Genomic DNA, 22,864 nt, shown 5'->3' with positions numbered 1-22,864 from the left:
CAAGTTTATTTCTGATTATTACTCGGTTGATATTTCTCAATTACATTTGGTCAGTAAAAAACTAACAACTTCATATTCCGACAGACATCTCATGCAGATGTTTTGCTCCACATGAAGATTTTTTTTATTTTATTTTGCATCTCATGTGAATACTTTTGCTCTAAATTCACGTGGGATTCGTACTTAGTAAATTCTCGACAATGGAACAACATAAACGATATATGATGTATATTCACATGCAAAATGACGTGTTCGTCCAATTGCATTAAGTGGGTATAGTAGCTCCTCCTGTATGGTAACACTGATTACAACCAAATGACGAAATCGAAATTAACATAATTTATTACAAATCATGCCTCAGTCCTTGAATGCATGATGGTTTCAAAGACGAATCCCCGATCTCAACCTGCTTGTCTGTGCAGCAGTGGCACTGCTTCTTCTACGAGAACCAGTACCTGGTGAGGTTCCTTGACTTGCCCTCCTTGTTGCTTTTCTTCTTTTGTTACGCCTGCTGTCTCCAACTACTTTAGCAATGGCATCTGCCCCGATTTCTCGAGCCTTCTGTGGGTTTATGGGCTGTTTGTTTAGGAAAGCTAGCTTTGGGAGGATACTGCGCACAGTTTTTCGCAATTGTTCATCCCCGATATTGCTATGAACTAAATTTCCCAGTAGATTTAGAGCTATCAGCGAACTGTAGTTCGCAACAAGCTGACCGAGTGCTTTTGTTGTGGTTATCTTGTTAAAGCTCAAGTCCAACACAGTCAGTTTCAAAAGCCTGTGCAGCCCCTCAACATAACTAATCTTGTTTCCGGCAAGATAGAGCTCTTTAACAAGCGTACAGTTCGATAATCCTAATAACATTCCAAACCAAGAGATTCATTAGATATTTTTCGTCGCTAACTTTGATCACATGTAAGTTACATCAATGCCACCAAAGCGTTTGATCCCGAAACATATATAGTTATGGAATATTAGTATAATTACTATAGAGCCACGTCCATTTTACCACAGCCGTGATTTTTTTTTTAATATCCTTAAGAACATGTTTTACTATATTCATTCAAAACTTCAGGATAATTTCTATATTCAGGACAAACCAGACTGCCAATATACTCTATTCTTTGATTAAAAGGGGATTGCAGAAGATATATACCTTGACCGATTCGAGAAATCCGATTGTAGCTGAGATCAATCACTCGCAGCCGAGTCAATTCTCTCAAACCTTCAATAGTATTTATCTTATTCCTGGACAGATTCAACACGTGCAGACCCTTTGGAAGAGATCCGGGAGTTATATGGGCTGTAGTATGAGAGTGACAAACTATAAATCATTAAGAAATCAAAAGATCGTGGTAACAGTTCAAGTGCTTGTGGTTTTGAATAGGCTCGATGACATACCTATCAAATTCCCAGACAAATTCAAGGATCGAAGAGCAGAAAAATGTGAAATCGGTGGTATAATTTTAAGCACAATGCCTGTCATATGAGCCACAGTTGATGAGGCATTTAAAGACTGTATAACAATTTTAGCATGTTTTATATCTTCAGGTATGCTTATAGGTGGACGTCCATTATCAGGAGAGGGAGGAAATTCAACATCATCTCCATTGTAATTGTCATTTTCAATCTGATATGGAAGCAGTACCGAAATTTCTTTCACCCACTCATCGACTCTAGCCAAAGGAGAGGATGATTCCGTAGGGAAAGCAACCCACTGATTTTGAGGCCACATACCAGACACTCCATAAAGTCCGTCCCATGTCTGATCATTTACCTCACGTTCTCCTTTATCGATCACTTCATTACTCGGTGAACATGGAAGTCCAAACTTGCTCGACTGCATTCCTCGTTTCGGTTCTATGGTATCTGAAGAGTAGCCGCCTTGAAGATTAGTAACATCCTTGATATAACTTGGCTGTGGCTTTGCACTGCTTGATCTATGCAAGTTCCTGTGGCTCCACAGGAACAATTTCCACCACAATCTCCTGCTTCTAGAGGGCAGTATTTGACTTGAAGAATGCTTCTTCAATATTACTTTGTCAGCGCTTCTCTGTGTCATAACGGTAACTGGGCTTGTTGTATCCCCTTCAAAAATACCCTCTCCGAACCTTTCAGTCAATCTCTGCATATCCTCGTATGATTTAGATTTTGCAAGATTTAGGTGCTCTGCAAGCTCTTGGTATGTTTTACTCATAACCAAATCGGAGCAGGATCGCTTAAGTTTCGGAGAAGCCAAAAATTCTGCTTTCCCCGTGCCAGGATCACTAACATGTCCTCTACCAATTGCCTCGAAGTCTTCCTCGATATCGTTGTTCTGCATCTTATCACATGTATCATCAAAGTCCACACCAATCATTTCTTCATTGGATTTTACAACGTAAGACACTAAATCAAAATCAATATTGTCCCTCTTCATCTGCAAAGAATCCTCCTGCTCATCCCCCCCTTCATAATGCACTTCTCCACGATCAGCTGCAAGTGGACTGTCGTGATTAAAAGAAGTTGATCTCAACTCGAAAGTTTCCGGAGATTTTTGGGGATGCTCAAGCTTTACTGGCAAAGTTTCGGAATTCTTTCCATTGCCAATAGGTGTAGAGGATCCATTGTCTCCCTAAACAATGGGGAAAAGGAAGAAGCACACAATTTAAGTTTAAGGTATGAACATAACAATAGCACACGCATTGCAAGAGCAAGAAGGGAAAATGAAAAGCAAAAACCGAAGCAGGAAAGGGGAGAACATTTAGAAAAAAATAATCATACTTACTTTACTCTTATCTTTCTTATTCCTCCATGAAGCACATATGCAGCTAAGAAACGCCATTATCGGCAAACAAACTCACTCCAAACCCTCCAGAAGAAAAGGAAATTCAAACCAAAAACACCATTTCTCTTTCGAAGAACTAACACATGTAATATCCTGTCAAACCTAGTACACATCTAAAAATAAACCTCTCAGCTGAATAAACAAAAGCAGCTTATTCAATATAGAGATCACATCTGATAAAATTTAGCCATAATCAACGGGCAGTTGCCAAAGCAATGACAAAAACCGATTAAGACAGTAGAGTACTGAGGTTTCAAAGCCTGCTTTACTTGATTGCGTCCCAACCCATTTCAAGCAGGAAGAAAACTTCAGTAAGTGAGCTTCTGCCAGACTGAGAAACTCAGATATGCATCTCCTGAAGGTTCACCATAACAATTCCTGGAGAGACAAAACCAAAAAAATAAATGGTATGAGAAAACCCATTTTCACAGAATTCCAAGGAACCACCAGATATTTAACGCTAACAAATTCAAGGAAGCTGGGCCCCCAATTTGTTTGGGAAAAAAGAAAAGTCTTTTTTTCTGGAAAGTTCTTACATACGCGACCTTTATAATACCCACACATAAATACAAAGAAGACAACTTTTTTCTATATTTCCAGAAAAAACATCAAGAAACAAACTTTCATCGAGCAAGCTACTAATAGATTAAGCTAGAAACACCAAGAAACATAGCCCCTCAATATCTAATATTAGATGAAGAACAAATGAACAGTCACAGTGGCATAAAAAAGAGAAGAAACTGCATGCGTATTAAGTATTACCGAATGTATACAAGGTTTGCCAGGTTGAGGATTGATCGTTATTAGATTCTTTATAAGACCTGCCTGTTTTCCGGAAGAAAAAAAGAACCCGGCTGAAGTTAATTCTTGGGGGAGAGTGAATGAAGGGACAACGTGACTGTTGGCGGATGTTTGGGGCGAAGGGGTGAGGTTGGTTGGAAGAAGAAGGGAGACTCCTAAAATACGACAATTTATGCCACATAGGCAGACGCGCAGTCCACGCGGAGGAATCAACTGCCAATGCTTTTGTTTCACAAAAGAAAATAGAAAATAACAGTACATGTTTGACATCATTTGTCTTTTTGCTTTCTTTTTGGATCTATTCCTGAAACCAAACACAATCCAGTTAGATCACATGTTTTTCTCAAAATTCTTCCTTCACAAAAATCACACATAATTTTTTTAAACCATTCTTAATATATATATACATATACATATATATATATAACAAAAACAAAAAATAAAATAAACTTTTTAGAATTTTTTTAATAAAAATCTAGTCAATCAAATCAAATGATTCCAATATAATAAAGAATGTTTTCAAGTCAATAATAAGCTTTTTTCTTAGACAAAAATTTATGTGAGACGGTCTCACGTGTCGTATTTTATGAGACGAATTTCTTATTTAGGTCATCCATGAAAAATTAATACTTTTTATGCAAAAAGTATTACGTACTTTTTATTGTGAACATCGATATGGTTAACTCATCTCACAATTTCGTGAGATCGTCTCATAAGAGACCTATTTTTTTTTCTTGAATGCATCGTACATGAATCATGATGCATTTTATTTTCTATTGGGTGGATGCATTTTTTTTATAGGATGCACGCATAGTATAATTTTTTTACTAGTATATTTTATTTCAGTCCATAACAAATTATTTTTTAGTTTAGATATATTTAATAAGTAAAATAAAAGGAAAATTATACCAGTAAGTTAAATTTAATATTATCCTCAATTTATAGTAATAATAATTAAATACGTGTATTTACAATTTCTTTAGTTAAGGTAGAATTGTCACCCTGATGCCCTGAAAGGTCGTGGGGGTGGGAGCCTCACCCACATGGGCTTGTCCCATCCCATATTTTTAAATCTTTTTTTAAAAAAATGGTTTTTTTTTTAAAAATTTTTTAATCGACAATTTAATAATAAGAACAATTAAAAAATAACTCAATTTTCTACGAGTCATATTTCAGATCGATCGAACTAGTTCGAATGTTGTATAAGCAAAACAGTGATTGCAAGATCAAGCTGGAAATCACATATGAAGAAAACGACTGGTCTTGACCAGCTCTGGCCGGACAGATTAGTTTGGACGTGATGTTTGTTAACCAGATGCAAGTATGTCGAGCATATCTATTACTTAGAAACTCAGATTTGAGTGATTCTTGATGCTATGCAAAGTTAAGATAAAGAGCTACAACTTTCATATCATGTTTATCACTTTGCCCAGATATCAAGAGCTATAATAACCGGACCGAACTACAAAACTTCTAGCCGTTAATCGGATTATTTTTTTATCAGTTATGCTTTTTGAGCATAACTCTCTCAAACAAAATTGGACTGAAATGATTCTAGATTCTATGAAAAGCTAATAAAGAGCTACAATTTTTATGCTTATCAATTTGTTCAAAAATCAAACAATCAAGATCTGTAAATTAACATATCAGACCACAAAACTTCTAACCGTTCGTTGGACTGTTTTTCGAGCAGTTCTAGTATTTCGATCATATATGTGGGGACCCGGGCTCTAACTTAATTCTTTTCGGGATTAATCGGATCTTCATTAAAAAATATGGGTCAAAATTTTGCTTTTTTAACATTAATTCGAATGTCTATAAACAAGCACAAGGTCTGTATTTATTTTATTACACAAACATAATATACATGTCTTGTTTTATCCATATTCTACCAACCAGTAATTAAATACATTACATATCAAATGTACAAACTACTAGTGATCTTCTGCGCCCGTAGTCACCACGCTATCTCAATCTCATCTCTGTCGTGACCCAGATCCTGCCCCACCTGTTGTTATGCACACATACAGACATAACAACAGCCGGAAACTCCGGTGAGAATACATCCCAGTATAAAACATGTATGCATGCTAATACATAATCATAAATCATGCGTGAAAGCAATAATAATGGGCTACATAGTCTATGAAACCAATCTATATCAACATGCAATTCAAATCAAATCATGTCTTGACTCGACTCGACTCTACTCTAGGGATCCCGGTGTGAATAAGACGTCACTGTCTGTTACCTACCCTCCCAATCGGGGTAACTGTACGTCTTATTCCTATACTTCGGTCCTGTCTGTATCGAATGTCTACAATCGGAGTGAATCTGATCCGAAGCGTCGATACCACCGAACGTCTAGTTTGGCAAGTCTGCCAATGACTCTCCTATCTCAAAGGCTTGAATATAAATCTATAAACAAGACATCATCATATCAAGAGATTTGAATATAAATCTATAAACAAATCAAGTTCATATCAAAAGATAAACAACAATTCTAGTATGTGATTTGGTTGGGAAGCTCAAATTGAATATCATTTGAGTTGTGTCTTCCCCAAACAAAACATGAATTATACCTTTCGTCACACAATTTCTGTCGTAGTCAAAGTCTCGAAGACGAATCTGTCAATATCAAATCTGAAATGGAAATGTTGATACATATTCTATCAATCTCTAATCTCAATCAACACATATCCAATTCAATACTTGACCTCGGTACCATTTGACGGCATAACGACGTAATTTCTCAATACCGGTCAATCCAACTCTCACATATATCAACAATTCATAAGTTTCAACTCATAATCATCATCATAAGCATATGATAGTACTCAAAATCTGCATAACTTAACTCTAAACATGCTGGAAAATAGTTACAATAGCATACAACGGTCCGTTCTTCGATCCGATTGCGTTTCTACGATGTCAATAATCTCAAGAACATATAATTTCAATCAAATCAATCTTTCCTCAACCTTTACATTTCAGAACATGTTGAAATTTAAAGATATTTACATCCTCTTGTAGCCCTTGAAGAGAGGAGCTCAAAACCGAAATCGAATTAAAGTTTGGATGTATGAATCTTTCAAAATCACAATTTAAGAGTATAAGAAAAGTGAAGCTTTTTCTCTGGAGTCGTTCGGTTCTTGCTGATGAATTGAGGAAGAATGAAGCAAATCAATATATATATTGCATGGCTAAGAACACATGGCTCATCCTTTGGAGTACACGTCTCGCGCATATGCGCGACATTACCCGCGCATATGCGCGAGACCTACTAGTCTCGGCCAAGGCAAATTCAACACCTCGCGCATATGCGCGCTTCATCTCGCGCATGTGCGCCAAAGATTCTGGAGGTGTCGCGCAGATGCGCGCCTTATCTCGCGCATGTGCGCCAATGTCTCTGGATGTGTCGCGCATATGCGCGCATTTTTTCGCGCATGTGCGCCATCAGTTCTGTCCTTCACAAACTATTCTGAATATTTTCTCATCTTTTTCCATGTCTTTCCTACTCCCATCTCACTTAGTGCTTCTCATGACATATCATGCATTCTCATATCTTCGAATATCACATCAATGAAGACTAATAATCTCGAGCCTTACATTTCTCCCCCTCTAAGAAATGATTTCGTCCTCGAAATCGAGGGTAATTCTATCAATGCAAGTATAAGAGGCAATATAATCAAAACTGAATAAATACTTACATTATCGAAATAACTCGGGATGTTTCTGTCTCATATCTGTTTCTGTCTCCCAAGTCGCTTCCTCGATGCCATGACGACTCCACTGGACTTTCACTAGCGGAATATTCTTCGTCCTGAGCTTCTTTTCTTTCCGATCAAGAATCTGTATCGGTTGTTCAAGATAACTCAAAGTCTGATCAAGCTCACCTTCGTCAGGCTGAATGACATGAGAATCATCAGGCATATATTTCCGCAACATCGATACATGAAAAACGTCATGTATCCCGGATAGAGAAGGAGGAAGAGCCAATCGATATGCTCGATCGCCAATCTTTTCGAGAATCTCGTAAGGACCGATGTATCTAGGAGACAACTTTCCACGCTTGCCAAATCTGACAATGGCTCTGAAAGGAGAAATCTTTAAGAATAATCTGTCTCCCTGTTCAAATACTAGTGGTCTACGTCTGATATTGGCATACTTGGTTTGCCTATCCTGTGCCGTCTTCATTCTCTTCTGAATTATCTTTACTTTCTCTGTCATCTCACGGATCATATCAGGCCCAAGTTCTGGTACCTCAGATATATCATCCCAATATAGAGGAGATCTGCACTTCTTGCCATATAATGCTTCAAACGGAGCCATCTCGATGCTCGTTTGATAGCTGTTGTTGTACGAGAATTCACACAACGGTAGTGAATCCTGCCAACTAGTGTCAAAGTCTAGCACTACAGCTCTCAACATGTCCTCTAAAGTCTGGATAGTCCGCTCTGACTGTCCATCTGTCTGGGGATGATAGGCAGTACTCAGGTGCAATGTCGTACCTAAAGCCTGCTGCAAACTGTGCCAAAAGTGTGAAGTGAATCGGGGATCACGATCTGATACAATAGACTTTGGCACACCATGCAATCTGACTACTTCTCGGACATATATCTCGGCCATCTGATCATGTCGATATGTCATTCTGTATGGAATAAAACACGCTGATTTGGTCAATCTGTCAATAATGACCCAAATCGCATCACAGCCCCGGGATGATCGAGGTAATTTCGTCACGAAATCCATGGAAATGTGATCCTATTTCCACTCAGGAATAGATAAACTCTGAAGTAAACCTCCGGGCTTCTTTCTCTCGGCCTTTACCTGTTAGCAATTCAAGCACTTAGACACGAATTCTGCAATATCTGACTTCATCTGTTTCCACCAGAATTGTGTCTTCAAATCGTTGTACATTTTCCTGCCACCAGGATGAATGCTAAACCGACTACAGTGCGCTTCTGACAAAATCTGTTGCTTCAACTCTGCAACATCTGGCACTACCAGACGGTTATTCACATACAGAACATAATCATGTACCCGATATTCAGACTGATGTCCTGATCTGACCATATCAATCGATTTCTGAATATTCGAATCGGTTCTTTGGGCTTCCTTGATTTTCATAATCAAATCTGGCTCAATTTGAATTGAAGCAAGTAGCAATGGTCTACTACCTGTATCAAATGCTAATCCAGACAAACAACAGTCTTCAACTAAATTCGAAACACCTATCTTCGATAAGGATAGAGCACATACCTTTCGACTCAAGGCATCCGCTGCTGCATTTGACTTTCCTGGATAGTATTTGATTTCGCAATCAAAATCTTTCAACAAATCAAGCCATCTACGCTGTCTCATGTTCAATTCTGACTGAGAAAACAAATATTTTAGGCTCTTGTGATCAGAGTAGATCTCAAATTTCTAGCCATAAAGATAGTGACGCCAGATCTTCAATGCAAAAACAATAGCCGCCAATTCAAGATCATGAATTGGATATCGGGTCTCGTGTGGCTTCAGCTGTCTAGAGGCATATGCGATCACATGTCCTCGCTGCATAAGGACACATCCTAACCCTATCTGAGATGCATCACAATACACAACGAAATCACCAGTATCTGAAGGAATCATCAAGACAGATGCACTGGTCAGCCTCTTCTTCAACTCTATGAAGCTAGACTCACACTCCTCAGACCATACAAACGGAGCATTCTTCTGTGTCAACTGGGTGATCGGCTTTGCAATGCTGGAGAAATATTTGATGAATCGTCGATAGTACCCTGCCAGACCCATGAAACTGCGTATCTCAGGTACAGAAGTCGGTCTCGGCCAACTGATCACAGCTTCAACTTTACTCGGATCCACAAAAATACCGTCTCCAGATATCATATGACCCAAGAAGACAACCTGTCTCAGCCAAAACTCACACTTTGACAATTTAGCAAATAATCTTTCATTTCTCAACGTTTGCAACACAATTCTCAAATGATTGGCATGTTCATTCAGATTCTTAGAATAAACCAAGATATCATCAATAAAAACAATCACAAACTCATCCAAATACCTCTGAAAGACACGGTTCATCAACCCCATAAACACCGCTGGAGCATTCAGTTAAACCAAAAGGCATGACAACAAACTCATAATGTCCATACCTGGTTCGGAATGCTGTCTTCGGTATGTCAACATCTCTAACTCTCAGTTGGTGATATCCCGATCGCAAATCAATCTTGGAATAGACAGATGATCCCTGTAACTGATCAAATAAATCGTCAATACGTGGCAATGGATATTTATTCTTCACCGTTTCTTTATTCAGTTGCCGGTAATCGATACATAATCTCATGGAACCATCTTTACTTGCGCACGAATAGCACTGGAGCACCCCAAGGAGATACACTGGGTCTGATATATCCCTTGGCTAGAAGATCTTCTAACTGTGCTTTCAATTCTTTCAACTCTATCGGCGCCATCCTATACGGAGCTCGAGATATAGGAACAGTACCTGGCACAAGATCTATGCTGAAATCTATCTCTCGGGCTGGGGGTAACCCTGGGATCTCATCTGGAAATACATCTGCAAACTCCCGTACTATTGGCAAATCTGCCAATGCCGGGCTCAATTTCTGTAGGTCTACAGAATAAATAAGGAACCCCTCTGCTACTTTCTGCAGCAATCTATTCATAGTCAAAGCAGACACTAAGGGAATCCGAGATCTGGAACCCTTACCGTAGAATTTTCATTCTTCTGTCATTTCAGGTCTGAATCTGACAATATTATGAAAACAGTCTACGGTAGCTCTGTACCTTGTTAACATGTCAATCCCGACAATACAATCAAAATCAGATAAGACAAGTACAACACAGTCTAAATCAATCTCATGTCCCTCAAACTGTAGTATACAATGTCTAACTGATGTCACAGATATCAAACCACTTCCCAACGAAGAAGAAATAGACACTACAGTAGACAATGACTCGACATGCAATGCATGTATCAAGGCAAAACGTTCTGATATGAATGTATGTGATGCACCTGTATCTATCAATACATAGGCAGGATAACCACAAAGAAAACAGTTGCCTGCAATCACATCGTCTGGTGCATCTTGGGCCTGCTCCTCCGTCAATGCAAACACCTGAGCCTGTTGTCTGGGAGGTTGGCTCACTGTCTGGCCACCTCTGGCTCTAGGCTGGGACTGTGTATGAGTGGGCTGGAAGGAATGGACAGACGAAGCTTGCCTCTCAGGCTGAGTCACTGATGCAGATGACCCTGCACCTTGGAATTTCTGTGCATCTCTCTGTGGACAGACTTTGGCGAAATGTCCCTGTTGCCTACATATGTTGCATCTGCCCATCACTTCCTGACACTGCTCTGTGGCATGTCGGCCTCCGCAAGAACTACAATACACAGCTGAAAAATCCGTACTCTGGCCAGGACCTCTCTGTCGTGACCCGCTGGAGCTCGACGAACTACTCGCTGCTCTCTTGAACTGCTTACCCTTAGCTTTCAAAAAATCCTTCTTGCCACTACTACTGCTTCCACTATCAAATCGAGGAGGAGGTGGTGGAAACTGGACGGCGGGCTGTGGCGGTATCTGACTCTGAGCACTATAGGAAGCTCCTCGCTGCCTGATCAAGCCAGCCTCTGCTCTTTTGCTCTGTTCAGTGCATCAGAAAAGGTATTGGGTCGTCCCGTGTTCACCAAAGTAAAAATATCGGGGTTTAAACCATTGATGAACTGGTCCGCGACCGCTTCGTCATTTCCTGCCACGTGTGGCGCAAATCGGAGCAAAGAAGAAAACTTGGCAACATACTCTTCTATGTTCCACTGCCCCTGTCTCAAGTTGGCAAATTCGGCCCCTTTGTCTTTTTGATACGACACTGGAAAGAAACGTTGATAAAACTCATCTTTAAATACTTTCCAAGTAATATCGATACCTCTATGCTCCAGGGCTCGTTTCGTTGTAAGCCACCAACTTTTTGCCACTTTTTGTAATTGATGTCCAATCAAATTCACTCTCCGTTCGTCGGTATAAGCAAGAGATTCAAACAACATCTCTATATCATCTAGCCAGCTCTCACAATCCACTGCATTCTTCGTGCCCTTCAAGGTAGGTGGATGGAATGATTGAAACCTCTTCAACAAAGTCTCCATCGGTGTCGCTGTAACGTCCATCTGAGTATCTGACGTACTACCCTGTTCCGGCGCTTGACCTGCAACTGGTTGTGGTATTCTTCTAGGCGGCATATGTGATTATCAAACAGATTAGTACACAATCTATATACAATCTGTCTCAGCCCTCCTCTGATCATATACCTCTGATCCAGAATCGGTTCTGATTCAGTCTTTACAAGTACATGCTGTAAATCAATTCAGATAACAATACAACATGTAATAGGGAAAGCAATAAATCATGCTAACACCTATTCTATCTCAGTCTACAGAACCTACGGCTCTGATACCACCTGTTGTGGGGACCCGGGCTCTAACTCAATTCTTTTCGGGATTAATCGGATCTTTATTAAAAAATGTGGGTCAAAATTTTGCTTTTTAACATTAATTCGAATGTCTATAAACAAGCACAAGGTCTGTATTTATTTTATTACACAAACATAATATACATGTCTTGTTTTATCCATATTCTACCAACCAGTAATTAAATACATTACATATCAAATGTACAAACTACTAATGATCTTCTGCGCCCATAGTCACCACGCTATCTCAATCTCATCTCTGTCGTGACCCAGATACTGCCCCACCTGTTGTTATGCACACATACAAACATAACAACAGCCGGAAACTCCGGTGAGAATACATCCCAGTATAAAACATGTATGCATGCTAATACATAATCATAAATCATGCGTGAAAGAAATAACAATGGGCTCCATAGTCTATGAAACCAATCTATATCAACATGCAATTCAAATCAAATCATGTCTTGACTCGACTCGACTCTACTCTAGGGATCCCGGTGTGAATAAGACGTCACTGTCTGTTACCTACCCTCCCAATCGGGGTAACTGTACGTCTTATTCCTAGACTTCGGCCCTGTCTATATCGAATGTCTACAATCGGAGTGAATCTGATCCGAAGCGTCGATACCACCGAACGTCTAGTTTGGCAAGTCTGCCAATGACTCTCCTATCTCAAAGGCTTGAATATAAATCTATAAACAAGACATCATCATATCAAGAGATTTGAATATAAATCTATAAACAAATCAAGTTCATATCAAAAGATAAACAACAATTCTAGTATGTGATTTGGTTGGGAAGCTCAAATTGAATATCATTTGAGTTGTGTCTTCCCCAAACAAAACATGAATTATACCTTTCGTCACACAATTTCTGTCGTAGTCGAAGTCTCGAAGACGAATCTGTCAATATCAAATCTGAAATGGAAATGTTGATACATATTCTATCAATCTCTAATCTCAATCAACACATATCCAATTCAATACTTGACCTCGGTACCATTTGACGGCATAACGACGTAATTTCTCAATACCGGTCAATCCAACTCTCACATATATCAACAATTCATAAGTCTCAACTCATAATCATCATCATAAGCATATGATAGTACTCAAAATCTGCATAACTTAACTCTAAACATGCTGGAAAATAGTTACAATAGCATACAACGTCCGTTCTTCGATCCGGTTGCGTTTCTACGATGTCAATAATCTCAAGAACATATAATTTCAATCATATCAATCTTTCCTCAACTTTTACATTTCAGAACATGTTGAAATTTAAAGATATTTACATCCTCTTGTAGCCCTTGAAGAGAGGAGCTCAAAACCGAAATCGAATTAAAGTTTGGATGTATGAATCTTTCAAAATCACAATTTAAGAGTATAAGAAAAGTGAAGCTTTTTCTCTGGAGTCGTTCGGTTCTTGCTGATGAATTGAGGAAGAATGAAGCAAATCAATATATATATTGCATGGCTAAGAACACATGGCTCATCCTTTGGAGTACACGTCTCGCGCATATGCGCGACATTACCCGCGCATATGCGCGAGACCTACTGGTCTCGGCCAAGGCAAATTCAACACCTTGCGCATATGCGCGCTTCATCTCGCGCATGTGCGCCAAAGATTCTGGAGGTGTCGCGCAGATGCACGCCTTATCTCGCGCATGTGCGCCAATGTCTCTGGACGTGTCGCGCATATGCGCGCATTTCTTCGCACATGTGCGCCATCAGTTCCGTCCTTCACAACTATTCTGAATATTTTCTCATCTTTTTCCATGTCTTTCCTACTCCCATCTCACTTAGTGCTTCTCATGACATATCATGCATTCTCATATCTTCGAATATCACATCAATGAAGACTAATAATCTCGAGCCTTACAATATACCTCTCGTATGAAATTGAAATTGAGTGATTATTGATTATATGAAAAGTTAAGAGAATGAATAAAATTTAATGTTTATCATTTTATCCAGAAATCGATGAATCAAAAGAAAACATCTCGACTTTGTCCAGTTAGACTCAAATTCGGACCGCTCAAAGTCCAGCCACCAAAATCCGACCAGAACGTTCCAAAAGTCCAACTGCTAAAACAACTTAAATCAAAAGTAGTCAGAAAGTCAAATATGGCTGTTTTTTATGTCAGAAACGATACATAACTTTTTCAAATGTTCATATAATTCTTTGAGACCATAAATACAACAATTTGAAGAATGAAACAACAAGCTTTGATGGTGATTCAAAGTATGGACAACTTATATAAAAGAAAAACAAGTTAGAATGAGAATAAGCCCAAAAAGAAGTCTAAATATATATAGTAGCTTAATGGGAGATTTTCCCTTGTATATGAGAATGCATTTGAGAATATATACACTATAATAAATTAATTTCCTCACATACACAATCACTCACACAAAAGAGAGTTAAGCTTCAAGAATAGTTGATTAATATTATTCACATAAAGACATTAAAAATGTGTTTGTAGTCTTGACATAAAAAACGTTAAACATTATGCGGATTGTAAGATTGCAACCTACAATCGAAAGTGTGTTATGATTTCGATTAGGCAAGAGATAAATTCTAAGTCGAAATGTGTTTGTACAAATAGTTGTATAAATCAAAATCTTCTAATGAATCCTTCCCAAATGGAAGAATGGATGACATTTGATTTTTATCTCCAAACATCCATAAATTAATTTGTGTCTCTTACTTTGTTGCATTTAATTATTGTTACTGTTTTAAGATATATTGTTGAAGCATTTATGTGTCTTTCGAATACCAAAATAATACATATCAAATGTTTGATAAAATTATTCAAGCAAACTGTTTTTAGTATTTAAACTTGCATATTTTAAATGTTTCACAAATGATTAATCGGTTTTTATAGGGATTATTTTGAGTTTCTTCCACTTGATTTTACAACCAAACTCGACTTAATTTCTCAGTGCTCGGTTCATTTTGGAACATTTCAAAAACGAGATATTATATCTCTTTTAATAGCAAAATATTTAAAATTATTTATTCACTCCCCCTCTAAACACAATTTCCATCTTAATAGACATTCATTCCTGTAAATAATGAATGTTAATGTTAAAATAAATGTAAGACAATAAATATGTTAATATAATATACATGTGGTATGTGGATCCAATGTTTTTTGGAGAGATGGTTGGTGTTGGATGCTTTTATAAGTCGAGCTCGAGCTGTATATTTTACTTAGTTAGTATATTATAAGGTTTCAATTAAATTTATAAACTAAAATATATAACATAGTTTTGTACAAACAAAAGGTATACATAATAAACTTAAATTCATGTCTCAACTAATTTTAGAAATAGTATTTAAATTATTATCTGTATTTACATTTAAGCTTTTAATTTAAAATCTTAAATGATCTGGTAACGATATTTTCCAATACAGTAATTATTGAAAATTCAAGAAAATCATAAGCTCGAATATTTTTTACTTTCCCAAAAGCTTGTTGGTGAGTAACATCCAACAAAGATAAATAATTATGATAAATAGATTATTAAAAACACTTATTTGAAAATTGAAAACAATATTTTTTCTTGTTTACGATATCTGTTTTTCCTTGACATTCTAAAGTTAAATATGATTGAAAACGCCTATTAAACATGATGATTATTTTTCGGAATGACATTCTTGAAGTGTTCATTATCAAGAAAGAAAAATATGTATTTGATGTAATAGCTAAAACTTGCAAAAATAGAAGCTTATATGACATTTTTTAAGTTGATAAATACATTACTAAAATTATAATAAATTTTATTAATAATTTTATTTCAAGATAGAAAAATTTTAAGCCAAAATTTGAAAATAAAATGATTTTGTTCGATAAATCAATATAATCGAGTTTTTATATGAATTATTTTATAAATATGATTCAAATTAAGATCTACTTTGATTGGGGAAAAAAAGTTAAATTTTAATGCAAAAACTTGTGTGAGACGGTTTCACGGGTCGTATTTTGTAAGACGGATCTCTTATTTGGGTCATCCATGAAAAAATATTACTTTTTATGCTAATAGTATTACTTTTTATTGTGAATATTGGTAGGATTGACTCGTCTCACAGAGATTCGTGAGACCTTCCTAACTCAAATTTTAATTATCTTAATTTTGTTAATGGAAGTCGGAAATATATTAGTATTAGTACTATGTTCTCCTATTTCGCAAGGGCTTTGTAATGAGAAGTAATTGACAAAATTAAAGATTGTGAAATCCCCAATATAGTGAAAATGGCGGAGAAATTGGCTCCTGAGAAAAAGCACAGCTTTATACATAATGGTATGGATTCTCTGATTTTATATGTGAATCAGAAGTGGATTTCGTGTTTAAAATCCTTTTTTTTTTCCAGGGCAGAAGGTGTTTGATTGGGACCAAACGCTTGAAGAGGTGAATATGTACATATCGCTTCCGCCTAATGTTCCGAAGAAGCTATTTTATTGTAAGATTGGCTCCAAGCATGTTGAAGTTGGGATCAAAGGGAATCCTCCTTACCTTAATGTTAGCTTCTGTTCCCAAATTGTGATTTTTTTGTTGATTTTAAATTTTTATTGTTTTGGTTTATTGACAGTCTTTTTGTTTGTTTGTTGGGTCAATCACAGCATGATCTTAAGGCTCCGGTGAAGACCGATTGTTCATTTTGGACTCTTGGTAATTTGTTCTTTGATTTTCTTCAGCTTCGAATGTAAAAAGTTCTTTTGTTATGTTTCTTCTAAATGCATGCATGGTGGAATAGCTTGCTGAATTTATGGGTTTGATTAAGTTGTTTGATTCATGTGTGTTTGGTGGGAAGGCATTGAAATGCGATCTTCTCATTTCCTTCTTGAAAAGTATAGGAACTGGGTCTTGTATTTCTTGTAGGAAAATGGTCTAAAATCTGAAACTCGTGCAAATTAACTCTCTTGTGGTTGAATATGAGATATATAAAATTTGTTAATTGGGATTCCTATTGAATGCACATGGAACTTATTAACCTTTGTTATTAATCAACAATCAAAGTTTAGGGAAGGCATTTGGCCGTGAAAATCGTGCTCCAAAGGCAAAGTCCTTTGCTAGTTTATCTATGAAGTAGAAATTGATCAATGGAGCAGTATATGATGGATCTTTTGCATCAAATTCGCAATTTAGAACTTTATTCTAGTTTTCTGGGAATAAAAAATTTGGATGAGTTGGTTGTACAGTTGCAATGGACTTGATGTCTACATCTATCATGCGATAACTTGGTAATGGCCAGTCAGCTATTCTGATCGCGTGGTTTTTACATTATTCTAATCTCTTATATTCACCGTGCAGAAGATGAGATATTGCACTTAACATTGCAGAAGAGGGACAAAGGTCAGACATGGTCTTCGCCTATAGTGGGTGAAGGCCAGTTAGATCCCTACACTACAGATCTAGAACAGAAGCGGCTCATGCTTCAACGATTTCAAGAAGAGGTATGCCAACCTTAATTCTCTTGGAAATGTATAATAAAGAATATAATTATATAAGTATAATAATTATATATCGGCAACAAATGTCAAGAAGCTAGTCAATTAAATCTCTGGCTCCCTCATTAAGAAACATATTGGCGTGATTTAAATAGACAAGGACCTTCGTATCCTGATTATATTATTTTTCCACGAAGAATTGACTAGCATACTTACAAAAGCACCACATACTTTGGTTGTGACGAGATCTTATAAACGTTTGTTTAGTATTTCATGCTTGCTAGAAATGTTGACACTATCATTCCAACTCTAGGGTTTTCTTTTCTCAACTTATTGTTGTCAGTGAATATCTAAAGATCAGCATGCGTGACTTCAAGGAATATTATACACCCCAAAATTTCTTCTCATTTGTAAATGTAAATTTTCATTCTGCAGAATCCAGGCTTCGATTTCTCACAGGCTCAGTTCAATGGAAATTGCCCTGACCCAAGGAACTTTATGGGAGGAATCCATTCTAGTTGATGGTCTCTAGCCTTCAAACATGTACTCTATTTGTTTCAGACATGAAACCGCATCTCGGCTTTTTGCAAATAATTTAGGTGTATGAACTGTGTTGAAAGTGTAAGCTTGAATTGTTGCACTACCTATATTGGTGATGTCTGACTTTCTGTTGTGTAGATACTTTTGAACTCATTGTTTTACAGTTCGTAATGTCAAGAGGTACAACATATTAATCTTGAATAAAATCTCAAACCGAGAAATATCACGGTGGAGCCACTGGTTCACTCCTCGAACCAAGTGATCGAGCCTGAAAGTTAATCGTGCTCTTGTCAAAATGATTCGACCTGCGTGGTGACAAATTGAAGTAATGGGATGCTGCTATTAACAATTAGTTTCATTTTCTGCTGTGCACCCTATCGTTCTAAAAAGAGAGAGCTTTGGAACTCTTTCGCACTTCTGCTCGGAAGCATACTATGGAACTGGGTTTTGCCTAGAGCAAGAGCTGAGCGGAGCTTGAATACTGCCATAACCGAGAGTTTTTTCCTTGGGACTTTTGCAGAGCCTAGAGAAATTGAACGCATTTGGGAATTTATCTCCTCCGTTTTACCCTTTTCTTTCTCCTCAAACTTGGAAGAGGAGTTCAAGTTCAAGATTTCCACCATGTCTTCATCCCGTTCATCTTCAACACCTTTCTTCTTCCAGTGAAAATACCTCCTGGAAAATGAGAATGAATCATGCGGATTTCTAGTCATAATCGTCCTCATTTACGAAGCAATCAAACTTCACAACCAAGAAAACAAACGAACAGATCAAAAAGGAAAGATGGGTTCTTTTTGTCTCGAAAGATGGTTTGAGAAATGTGAAAGGGTTTTGATTTGTTTTTGGTTTTTTTCTAATGATCTTACTTCCATTAAATAAGGTAAAAAAATAGTGAATGTACAACTATATTGACATCCCCAGGAGAAAATTTACCATGAGTTCGAAACCCTACCTATGTTATTACAAATCATTAATAACTGAAATCGTAGTGGGAATACAATGAAAATATAAAATTTTAATATTCTTAACTTATGGTTTCAACATCAGGCTTCTCACTCTCAAACACAGTACGATTCCTTGCATTCCAAACAGTGTAAACTGTAGCTGCAAGAGCAACACTCCTCATCTTATTAAGGACCGAGTTACCTCGATAGACTCCTCTAAAAGCTTTAAGCACAGGCTGTTGAAGATCCCATAGACTTCCTCATCCCAAGCCACTTCCGAATTCCATCCCAGATACAAGTCGAGACAATGCACCTCGAAAATAGATGATCAAAAGATTCAGCATTCACAGTACAAAGTGCACAAAATGTATCAGTGATATGTCCAAGTCGATCCCTAGTTAGAAACTTGTTATTAGCTAATAACCAAAAGATAACTCGATCTTTTGGGAGGATGAAAGATTTCGCCAAGAGAGGCTTTCAAGGCCATCTTCCTACTGAATTAGCAAAGAACTGATGTGCAGGATAATGTGTAGGAATTTGCACCTGTACCCAATACGATACACATTCTAAAAAGAGAAACCTTTGAACTTTTTCGCACTTATATGTATACATAATTTATATTTAACGGTTCAAAGAAATATATCAGTAATTATAAAATTTACAAATAGCTCTCATATTACATAATATGCTTAAACATATATTCATTGATCATATCTGATCAAATATGTTTATTACTATTGTCGCATAAATTTTCATATCACACCATTTTGTTGACGGATAGTCGGATACTTCTTCTGAAGTACATAAAAACATCTTATGTATTTTAAACAAATATCCATGTTGGTTTACGAAAACGCTAGCAACCTTGATTTTGATAATAACAAAACTTGTTGTCGTGTTTTTAACATATTTATTCAAGTGTGTAGTTGTAAGATGTCAAGTTGAGATATTTGAGAAGCTAGAATTTAAATGAAGTCAAGCTGAAATCTGTCGAGGTGAAATATTTCAATGATATCTCACAAACCAATTATCCAAATGACTAGCGGCCAAAACCAATGGAAATTCAACTCAAATCTCCAGAAATCATATTTCAGGTTGGTCGAACGAATTAGGACGTTATCAAGGCGAAATGGTGGTCGCAAGATCCGACCGACGAAACATCCTCGAGCCACACGACTTGATAAATCAGCTCTGGTATTTTGACCATATCTCTCAACTTTATTATCATGATGGAACGATTCAGTACGCGTTGGAAAGATAAGATAACTATCTACAAATCAGCTTCAAAGATCGAAGTCTTAATCGAAGCTTAAGAAGCTGATAAATCGCGATGAAATTGTTGGTCAACAACACAGATATAGCTTCCGGCTAGACATGAGCATTTCCGGTATTTTGAGCATATATCCCTCATATGAATTCGAAAATGAGTCATTTTTATTATATGGAAAACTAAGATAAATGAATATAACTTTCATGTTTATCACTTTGTCTATATCAACAACAAGAGTTATAATCACCGGACCAGACCACATGCATTCAACCGTTTTGGTCATCCAATCGACTTACTCATGTATTTTTTCATTCAACAGTTTTGCTCATCCGACCGGTTCATTCATTCAACAATTTTGCTCCTAGAACCGGACCGCACCAACAACTTGCCAGAGAGTTTAAATAAATATATATATTAGCTTAGTGAGACATATTTCCCTTGTGTGTGATGATATATTTGAGAGTATATACACCGTAATTGATTAATTTTTCCTCACAAACAATCACTCACATGTACAAAAGAGATGAGTTTCAAAGTTTAGTCGAGTGATATCATTCAGACAAAGATATTAAAAAATGTGTTTGTAGTCTTGACATAAAAGACATTAAACATTATGCGGATTGTGAGGTTACGACCTACAATCGAGAAAGTTTTAGAAGTTTCGATTAGGCAATTGATAAGTTTTGATTCGAAATGAGTTTACAGTAATGGTTGTATAAACCAACATCTTCTAGTAAAATCTTTTCGACGACGAAAGAAAGAGAGACGTAGAAAGATTTGACCTTTGAATTTCCATAAACAAATTCGTGCATATTTATTTATTGCATTACTTACTTTTGCTACTATTTTTGGTAGACATAGTTGAAGTATTTTATGTGTCTTTCAAATACCAAAATATTGCATACAAAGAGTTTAATAAAATGATTTAACCAAATTTTGTTATACATTCAACTTGCATTCTTTTCAAATGTTTTACAAAATTTTAATGTTTTTAGAGAGTTTACTTTGAGTTTCTTTCGCTTGGTTTGAAAATCAAACTCGATTTAATTTCTCAGTTGTCGGTTCATTTTTTGAACATTTCAAAAACGAAATATTGCATCTCAAGATTTTAAAAAATATTTTGAAAGAATTTATTCATCATCCCTCTAAACTCTAACATGATCCTAACAATCCGTATTCGAAATATCTTTACACGATGAGATAATTAATATACAAGCGAGCAACCGTATATGAGGCTGAAATGAGATCTACATTGATTGGTGTTATATTCACATAGTTTAGCACATAAGTTGTGGCATAAAGACTATGTGCTATTAATCATATGCTTTGACATTTATTTTTGTAAATCCATTTTCATGAGGTACATAACACAACCGGTAGATGTTCATGTAATCGGATAAGGCTCTGTTTGATTCGTGTCATAGGATAAGTAAATGATATATAATAAGGTTGATTATAGAATAAAAAGTAAGAATAAACAACCCATTATGAAAAATTATATGATGTTTGACATGATTTTAACTTATTTAATTATTTTTGTTAATTATTTACTAAAATGTCTTCATATACTAATAAGTAAAATATACTTAAAATGATTGAATAAATAAATAAAATTTCTAGAATTAATTGATTTTAAAAAGTATAAATAAAATTAAAATATTATATTAATTATTAAATTTTCATTAATTCCAATTTCGAAAAAAACTAAAAAATCGATTAATATTATAGAAAATAATTAAATTTTGATAATAACAGTAAATATGCATTTATTGTGATAATTAAAATATTAATACAAATTTGAATATTAAATAATGGTTAAAAATAATATAATAATAAAAATTTGATCCATAATAATTAAATTATTTATAATATTAGTCAAATTAAAAATTATATTTAAATATTATTAAATTTTTTGAATTTATAATTATTTTAAACTTTAGGATATTAAAAGAAAATTTAAATTAATCAAACAAAATCTCTTCTCCCCCAAAGGATTATATAATCACCAACAAGAGGATAATAATACATACAAGTGCGGGCCGTGTGCGGGCTGAACGGGTCTATCACCATCTTAATCATGCACAACAAACACACGATAAGTGAATGATTAAAAATCAATCACCCCTTATCATGCACATCAAACAATGCCTTAAGGATATATATATTCTCTAGATGAGATACAATCGGATAAGGGATATATATATTCTCCAGATGAGAGGAGTCATGGATCAATCAAAAGTTGGATTTACATTAGATCTCACGAAAATAATCCCGTACCGCTCCACCAGTTGATATATAGCCACAAATAATCATCATTGATGCATATCAAAAGTCTTTTTAAATTTTTTTTATGGACTGTGTCGAGTTGTTGAAGAGACTGATAATACATGCTACCTCTATGAGGTATATGAAATTGCATTATTAAATCCAACTTGTATTTTATGCAGCACTCGTTCCGATAAATCTCCTGGTGGGTTAGCTTAAATCTTGGAAGGGAGCAAGATTAAAAGAAAAATATTCTAAAAGTAGACATGCAACTCAAA

At 36.2% G+C, this 22,864-nt stretch overlaps 2 protein-coding genes across 3 annotated transcripts; one reads left to right on the top strand and one right to left on the bottom strand.

Annotated features, from left to right (window-relative positions):
• Window positions 1–211: 211 nt before the first annotated feature.
• Window positions 212–3,838, bottom strand: LOC142551434 (uncharacterized). The gene is made up of 5 exons (XM_075660670.1): window positions 3,587–3,838; window positions 2,765–3,202; window positions 1,399–2,611; window positions 1,154–1,300; window positions 212–851 (listed from the first exon to the last, which is right to left on the bottom strand). Exons 2-5 carry the CDS (start codon window positions 2,819–2,821, stop codon window positions 382–384), a joined length of 1,887 nt encoding a protein of 628 aa, XP_075516785.1. The 5' UTR covers window positions 2,822–3,202; window positions 3,587–3,838; the 3' UTR covers window positions 212–381.
• Window positions 3,839–16,255: 12,417 nt separating this feature from the next.
• LOC142551433 (uncharacterized) lies at window positions 16,256–18,260 on the top strand. Of its 2 annotated transcripts, none has more exons than XM_075660668.1 (5): window positions 16,256–16,419; window positions 16,490–16,638; window positions 16,740–16,788; window positions 17,431–17,573; window positions 18,003–18,260. In XM_075660668.1, exons 1-5 carry the CDS (start codon window positions 16,371–16,373, stop codon window positions 18,087–18,089), a joined length of 477 nt encoding a protein of 158 aa, XP_075516783.1. In that variant the 5' UTR covers window positions 16,256–16,370; the 3' UTR covers window positions 18,090–18,260. The 2 variants fall into 2 exon arrangements, with proteins under 2 accessions (XP_075516783.1, XP_075516784.1); XM_075660669.1 differs by having other exon boundaries at window positions 16,259–16,419; window positions 16,495–16,638.
• The last annotated feature ends 4,604 nt before the right edge of the window (window positions 18,261–22,864 follow it).

This window comes from Primulina tabacum, chromosome 7 (genome assembly GCF_025594145.1).
Source record: "Primulina tabacum isolate GXHZ01 chromosome 7, ASM2559414v2, whole genome shotgun sequence".
Taxonomy (NCBI): Eukaryota; Viridiplantae; Streptophyta; class Magnoliopsida; order Lamiales; family Gesneriaceae; genus Primulina; species Primulina tabacum.
Note: the sequence above shows the minus strand (reverse complement) of the source record. Positions and strands in the feature narration are given on the sequence as shown.

What these genes read in the sequence shown, in the direction of transcription:
- LOC142551433 (XM_075660668.1), top strand. Translation starts at nt 16,371, where the DNA reads ATGGCGGAGAAATTGGCTCCTGAGAAAAAGCACAGCTTTATACATAAT. An exon ending in GGAATCCTCCTTACCTTAAT is followed by an intron (nt 16,639 to 16,739) that starts GTTAGCTTCTGT and finishes GGTCAATCACAG; the next exon opens with CATGATCTTAAGGCTCCGGT. An exon ending in TTGTTCATTTTGGACTCTTG is followed by an intron (nt 16,789 to 17,430) that starts GTAATTTGTTCT and finishes TTCACCGTGCAG; the next exon opens with AAGATGAGATATTGCACTTA.
- LOC142551434 (XM_075660670.1), bottom strand. Translation starts at nt 2,821, where the DNA reads ATGGCGTTTCTTAGCTGCATATGTGCTTCATGGAGGAATAAGAAAGAT. An exon ending in TTTGTCTGGGAATTTGATAG is followed by an intron (nt 1,301 to 1,398) that starts GTATGTCATCGA and finishes CTCATACTACAG; the next exon opens with CCCATATAACTCCCGGATCT. An exon ending in GATTTCTCGAATCGGTCAAG is followed by an intron (nt 852 to 1,153) that starts GTATATATCTTC and finishes GAATGTTATTAG; the next exon opens with GATTATCGAACTGTACGCTT.